This window comes from Podarcis filfolensis, assembly GCF_964270895.1.
Source record: "Podarcis filfolensis genome assembly, chromosome: 6".
Classification (NCBI taxonomy): domain Eukaryota; kingdom Metazoa; phylum Chordata; class Lepidosauria; order Squamata; family Lacertidae; genus Podarcis; species Podarcis filfolensis.
Window position 1 is genome coordinate 7,007,988 of NC_139609.1, and position 7,465 is coordinate 7,015,452.

A 7,465-nucleotide genomic window follows, 5' to 3' on the forward strand; every position below is an offset into this window, starting at 1 on the left:
ACACATCCCCTGTATTATTTATCCTGGCACCAACTTTAGCCCTTTTACTAGCCCTCATAATATGAACTCCAATACCAATACCACACCCCCTACCAGACATAAAATTAGGCCTTCTATCTCTTCTTGCCCTCTTAAGCATAATAGTCTACACAATCTTATGGTCAAGATGAGCATCTAACTCAAAATACGCCCTAATAAGGGCGCTACGAGCCATTGCACAAACAATCTCATATGAAGTTTCCCTGGGCATTATTCCACTTTCAATTATTAGACTGACTGGCACCTTCACACTACACACCCTTATCATTACGCAAGAACACATTTGACTAATCTTACCCACATGACCCCTCGCAATAATATGATTCGTATCAACCCTAGCAGAAACAAATCGCGCACCATTTGATTTAACTGAGGGGGAATCTGAACTTGTCTCAGGGTTTAATGTCGAATATGCAGCAGGACCGTTTGCACTGCTCTTCCTAGCCGAATACATAAACATTTTGATGATAAACGCACTCTCATGTATTTTACTCTTTAGCCCTACCATAACCACACAAACAGAAGTATTTACAATTAACCTAACAGCAAAAACTACCACTGGATTCTTATGGGCTCGAGCCTCTTACCCACAATTTCGTTATGATCAATTAATACACCTCCTATGAAAACAATTTCTCCCTGCCACACTAGCACTATACTTGTGGTATATCTCACTTCCAATCTCACTATCAGGGTTCCCGCCACTAAATTAATAACTATTACCAAGATGTGTGCCTGAGAAATTAGGGATTACTTTGATAGAGTAAATCACAGGGATTTATAATCCCTCACCTCCTCTAGAAGAATGGGATTTGAACCCACACCTGAGACTCCAAAACCCTCTGCTCCCACTATACTACCTTCTAGTAAAGTCAGCTAACAAAGCTCTTGGGCCCATACCCCCAAAATGGTGGTTAAACCCTTCCTTTACTAATGAGCCCCTACATCTTATCCATTTTAATTTCCAGCTTGGCCCTCGGAGCTACCGTTGATTTCTAGCCTGAATTGGACTAGAATTAAACACCCTAGCCATTATCCCAATCCTGGCCAAACAACATCATCCACGAGCCACTGGGTTTTATCATTCAAGCAATGGCCTCATCCATCATTTTATTTTCAAGCATTCTTAACGCAGCACACTGGAATTTGAGATATTACTCAACTCACCACGCAACCAGCCCCCACTATATTAACAATTGCCCTAGCCATAAAATTGGGCCTGATTCCAATACACTTCTGACTCCCAGAAGTCATATAAGGCATAACAACTGCTCTAATTATTGCAACATGACAAAAATTACCACCAATATCTCTACTATATATAACTTCTAATCAACTCCCAACAACAATTTTATTACTACTAGCTATTTCCTCTACCTTAACTGGAGGATGATCTGGACTAAATCAAACCCAACTACGAAAAATCATAGCATTTTCGTCAACCGGACACCTAGGCTGAATAGCTGCCATCTCCCCTATCTGCCAGAAACAAGTTCTTCTAACCTTAATAATTTATCCATTAATAGCTACCTCCATGTTCCTAATTTTCATCACTTCAACTGCAAAAACTGCCAAAGATTTAGGAACAATATGAGTAATCTCTCCAACACTCTCCACCATCACAATAATTACCCTTATAGCATTAGGGGGACGCCCCCATTAACTGGCTTCTTACCTAAATGATTAATTCTTGAAGAATTAACTACCAACCACCTCATCCCACTAGCAACTGCCCTCGCCTTAACCACTTTACTAAGCCTAAAATTTTACATGCGCTTAACTTATACTAAGCTTCCCTTCTTGGCCGCAGGAATTACAATGCTACTAACAGATCGAAACCTAAACACATCATTTTTTGACCCAGCAGGAGGAGGATACCCAATTCTCTACCAACACCTATTTTGATTTTTTGGTCATCCAGAAGTATACATCCTCATTCTCCCTGGCTTTGGGATAATTTCCCATATCACCACTTACTATGCAGGAAAAAAAGAACCATTCCGCTATATAGGTATAGTGTGAGCCATAATATCAATTGGCTTTCTAGGCTTCATTGTATGGGCCCACCACATATTTACCGTAGGTATGGACATTGACACCCGAGCCTATTTTACCTCAGCCACAATAATTATTGCCATTCCTACTGGAGTAAAAGTTTTTAGTTGACTCGCAACCCTTCACGGTGGAACAATTAAATGGGATGCCGCTATACTTTGGACCCTGGGATTCATTTTTTCATTTATGGTAGGCGGCCTTACAGGTATTCTTTTAGCCAACTCCTCATTAGATGTTATTCTTCATGATGCCTACTATGTAGTTGCCCATTTCCATTATGTCCTATCAATAGGAGCTGCATTTGCAATTATAGGTGGATTTGCCCACTGATTTCCGCTCTTTACAAGTTATACTTTGCATTCCTCATGAACAAAAGTTCAATTTGGCGTAATATTTACCAAAGTCAACATAACATTCTTTCCACAACATTTCCTCAGATTAGCGGGCATGCCCCGACATTACTCCGACTATCCAGATGCATACACCCTCTGCAATACTATTTCATCAGTTGGCTCCTTAATTTCACTGACAGCAGTAATTATAATAATATTTATTATCTGAGAAGCTCTGGTAGCTAAACATGAAGTACTTACCCTCGAATTAACAAACACAAACACACCTCTAACCACTTTCAAGCCAGTCACACAGCCTCTTAGTTTCTCTCCTTATGAGGTCCTAGTAAATAAATTACATAGCTCTGTCAGCGCTAAATTATAGGTCAATCAAGCCTATGTGGCACACCCAGCACAACTAGGCTTCCAAAATGCAGCCTCCCCCATTATATAAGAACTTCTTCACTTCCATGACCATGCATTAATAATTGTTGTTTTAATCAGTGCCTTGGTACTATATATTATTAGTCTTATATTATCAACAAAACTCACACTAATACTATAGATGCCCAAGAAGTGGAAATAATCTGAATTATCCTCCCCGCAATCATTTTAATCCTAATTGCACTCCCCTCCCTCCAAATCCTTTATTTAATAGATGAAATTAACAACCCTCTTTTAACTACTAAAGCCACTGGCCACCAGTGATACTGAAGCTACGACTATACAGACTATGAAAATCTGCTGTTTGACTCCTACATAGTCCCAACATGCAACCTACATCCCGGAAATTTCCGCCTACTAGAAGTTGATCATCGAGTTGTAGTCCCAAGAGAATCCCCCATCTGAGTTTTAATCTTAGCAGAAGATATCCTGCACTCATGGCCAATTCCAGCACTCGGCATTAAAACAGATGCAGTCCCAGGTCAATTAAATCAAACAACCTTAATTACATCTCACCCGGGCCTATTTTATGGCCAATGTTCAGAAATTTGCAGATCAAACCACAGCTTTATACCTATTGTAGTAGAATCAACACCCCTCAAATACTTCGAAGCATGATCTAAAATAACAATCTCCTCATCACTAAGAAGCAAACCTACAGCACTAGCCTTTTAAGCTAGAGAGGGACATGCCTCAACTTAACCCAGACCCCTGATTCCTAATTTTCATGCTAGCCTGAGCAACCCTTATTGCTGTAATAATGACATCAGGGCAAGTCCTTTGCCCATGCAGTTTGAAATCAAAACTGGAACAAGGCTTTGCAGGCACCAATGGTCAACTGTGCCAGCAAACCCAGTTTCCTGTGCCTGCGTGGTTTGAAATCAAACCACGTAAGCAAAGGCACAGAGCTTCGTTGGCACTGCCAATCAGCTGATTGGTGGTGTCAGCAAACCTGCTTTCAGTAGGGAACTGCATCTTTACCTGTCCCACAGGTGTACCCAGTTTGAGGAAGGTGGCCTTGCGGGTCAAATTAGGATGCCGGAACAGGCCAGAAACTCCACAGAGCTGCTGTAGACCACATTTCACTTGGACACTCTCCCATTTTGCACCAACTGAAGCCTTTTGTAATCCCCACTCCATGCTATGTAAATATTTGGGTCTCACAGGCTTAGAGTGCTTATTATTCATTTATTATTACATTGATAATCCCACCTGGCCTCCAAAGGAGCCCTGGAGAACACAGGACTGTATCATATCCAAGTCTGAACCTACATGGGCCAAGGTACCATTCCATTATGGGTTCTCCTAGGCAGTATATAAAAGAAGTTAGGGACAAACTTTATTGGAGAACCAGACCACCCATGAGGAGTTTGGATTACCCAGCAATAGACATTCTATTCCAGGCATCCCCAAACTCGGCCCTCCAGATGTTTTGGGACTACAATTCCCATCATCCCTGACCACTGGTCCTGTTAGCTAGGGATGATGGGAGTTGTAGTCCCCAAACAGTTGGAGAGCCGAGTTTGGGGATGCCTATTCTATTCTGTTGACCATTTTCTACAGAACAGAACAGCCTCTGTGAATCCAGCCACATCCAAGTTAGAATTTGGGATGTGCAATAGCCAATTGGCGAGAACACTTATAAAGGTTAGGAATACCAACTTTCAGTCTACACAGTATAAAAATGAGTGGGATCTACTGGGAGGGAGAAGCAAGATGTGCAGATAAGCCACCCACCGGATGAAGGCAACTTTAACTTTAGCAAGGGCACTAGTGAAATTTACAATCTGATTAACATACTCACTCCAAGACAGACTTTCTAGCAACAAAAACTTTTCCATGTTCTGGAGGTGCTCTTGATCCTCTGTGAAAAGAACAAATATTCAGCAACAAATCAACATATCAACTCTGCTTCAGACTCAGCCAAGAACCAACATACTTGCTTTTGAAGCCACCGTCTTTCTCTGAGCACACGGCTGAGAAGGCAGGGGGCGAAGACTCAAGCTGCACGGACTTTGCAATCAAGCCATTCACGAATTCTGTAAAGTGGCTGTCGATTCGCTGCATGAAAGCTGGCTTCATTTGCTGATAAAATTTGGAGGGAGGAAGGAATAAAAAAGAGAACACCTTAAGTATACAGTGGTACCTCGGGTTACATACGCTTCAGGTTACACACTCCGCTAACCCAGAAATAGTGCTTCAGGTTAAGAACTTTGCTTCAGGATAAGAACAGAAATCGGGCTCCAGCAGCACAGCAGCAGCAGGAGGCCCCATTAGCTAAAGTGGTGCCTCGGGTTAAGAACAGTTTCAGGTTAAGAACAGACCTCCGGAACGAATTAAGTACTTAACCTGAGGTACCACTGTAATTGATAAGTATTGCCTGGAATTTGCCTGCTAAAATGGCATGTTACTCTTTACCTTCAAATGCAAGGCTGAGTTCCTAACACCATGCTAACAACAAATCATGAACGTGTCTCATTTCCTGACAACTGACAACATATTCTTGGACCCCAGTCAAAGCCACGGCCAGTGAGGACAATGGTCAGCGCTGATAGGACTTCCTAGTCCAGCAACATCTGGTTCCCCATTCCTGGTTTAAGCCACCTATCAGCAGCTCCCCGAGAATGAGGAAGCAAAGTCGCCAACTGCAGGGCCTTTCTAAGAAAACCATAGTTAGCCTAGCTGCCTCCCATCTTGCTTACAAATAAACACACTCAAATATATCTGACAGAAATCTGACCAGAAAACTGACTTGTTCTGCAGGAGCTTTTTGTTTTGTTTTTGTTATACTAGTCAAATACCAACCGTATGCAAAACATACTCTTTTAGTCTCCAGTTTATAAGAGCTCACAGGAAAGTGAGCATTGTTTATAATTTTTGCATTTGAGGAAATCTTTCAGCAGTCCCAGTTTCAGTGACTCCCAATTTACAGGATTTAGGATTTCTAACAGGCCCATACTATGCATAGATCTGTTACAAATGGGAGGTTTCTTTTGCTGTCTAGGGATTCCTCCTTGTCAACTCATATTAACTACAATTCAGATAAGTTTACCTCAGCCTCCACCAAAAGCTGCATCTTTCGAGTGACCGAATGGTCAATGTCAACATGACCTAAGAGGGAAAAAACAAATCATTGCTGTATTTTCAATGATAAATACAATAAATAAATAAATATAAGTTGTCCGCAAGTATGAAAGGCAAAACAGGAAAAGCATGAAAACTGGAAATTTAAAGTATTTTAATATCAGTGCTGCAAATAAGTCCACAAATGTTACTAGCCCTCAAAATTTCACTTATTCCCCTACCCAGAGGTACCTGTATTAGTTGTCCGCTACTGACCAAAAGGAAAAACAACCTATTCCAATTTCCAAGGCTTCGCTTCCTAGAGTGCATTAAAACCATAGTTAATTGAAAACTGTTTCATTTCTTTCAAAAACTTCCAGATTTTGGAGGTTCAAAGGGTAGCACTGAGTTGTTTGAATGCCCTTCCTTTCAGTAAGGTTCCAATGCCAACCATCCAATGCCAATGCCAACCATCTCCTAAATCAGGAAGGGGTTTGCATTGGAATCCCTTGCTAAAATAAAGCAGGGAGTTTTCATGCAAAGCCCTTCCTGAATCCAGAAATGGCCTTGCAAGCCACATTGGACCCCTAATGGGCAAATCTTATTCTACAGGCTGAAAAGATAGAGGCGGCTTTGCCCTCCCAGACTTTAAATTATATTATGAAGCTGCATGTTTGGTATGGATTAGGGACTGGATGAAGTTGGAAAAGCAAGAAGCATTAGAACTGGAAGGACATGACAATAGATTTGGTTGGCATGCATATCTTTGGTATGGGAAAGGGAAAGTACATAAAAGTTTTTATAAGCACATAATTAGGAAATCACTAATGAGAGTATGGGAGAGATATAAAGATTTATTAGAACAGAAGACTCCTTGGTGGCTTTCACCACATGAAGCTTTACAGCTTAAACCACTTGGAAAGAAAGGAAAGTGGCTTACGTATGCTGACTTGTTAAAGGGTCAAGAAGGAAAATGGAAATTAAGAGATCATTTTCAGAGTTGGTTACATTATTGGCAACTACACGAGATATACAGAGAAGATAACAAGAAAGGATTCAGTTATACGACATCTAGATTTCAGAAGGAAGTTGTGGAAGGGAAAGTAAAGTTGCTGAAAGGCGCATATAGGATTCTGCTAGAATGGGAAACAAAAGATGAGGAGGTGAAATCAGTCATGATTAAATGGGCACAAGATATAGGCCATAACATAATGTTTGAAGACTGGGAAAGATTGTGGAAAATTGATTTAAAATTTACAGACTGTTCTTTACTGAAAGAAAGCTACAGTGGTACCTCGGGTTACATACGCTTCAGGTTACATACGCTTCAAGTTACAGACTCCGCTAACCCAGAAATAGTACATCAGGTTAAGAACTTTGCTTCAGGATGAGAACAGAAAGCGTGCTCCGGCGGCGCAGCAGCAGCAGGAGGCCCCATTAGCTAAAGTGGTGCTTCAGGTTAAGAGCAGTTTCAAGTTAAGAACAGTCCTCCAGTACGAATTAGGTACTTAACCCGAGATACCACTGTATAT

The 7,465-nt window shown here is 41.2% G+C and overlaps 1 protein-coding gene across 3 annotated transcripts in view; it reads right to left on the minus strand.

Moving 5' to 3' along the window:
- Nucleotides 1-7,465, minus strand: part of LOC310765936 (sterol O-acyltransferase 1-like) — a 160,537-nt gene that overhangs the window by 24,744 nt on the left and 128,328 nt on the right. For all 3 annotated transcript variants that reach the window (XM_083621613.1, XM_083621612.1, XM_083621614.1), the window contains exons 3-5: nucleotides 5,923-5,981; nucleotides 4,810-4,955; nucleotides 4,675-4,734 (exon numbers count right to left, since the gene is read on the minus strand). In XM_083621613.1, coding sequence (XP_083477739.1) covers nucleotides 4,675-4,734; nucleotides 4,810-4,955; nucleotides 5,923-5,981 — 265 coding nt within the window. The remainder of the gene's footprint in view (nucleotides 1-4,674; nucleotides 4,735-4,809; nucleotides 4,956-5,922; nucleotides 5,982-7,465) is intronic.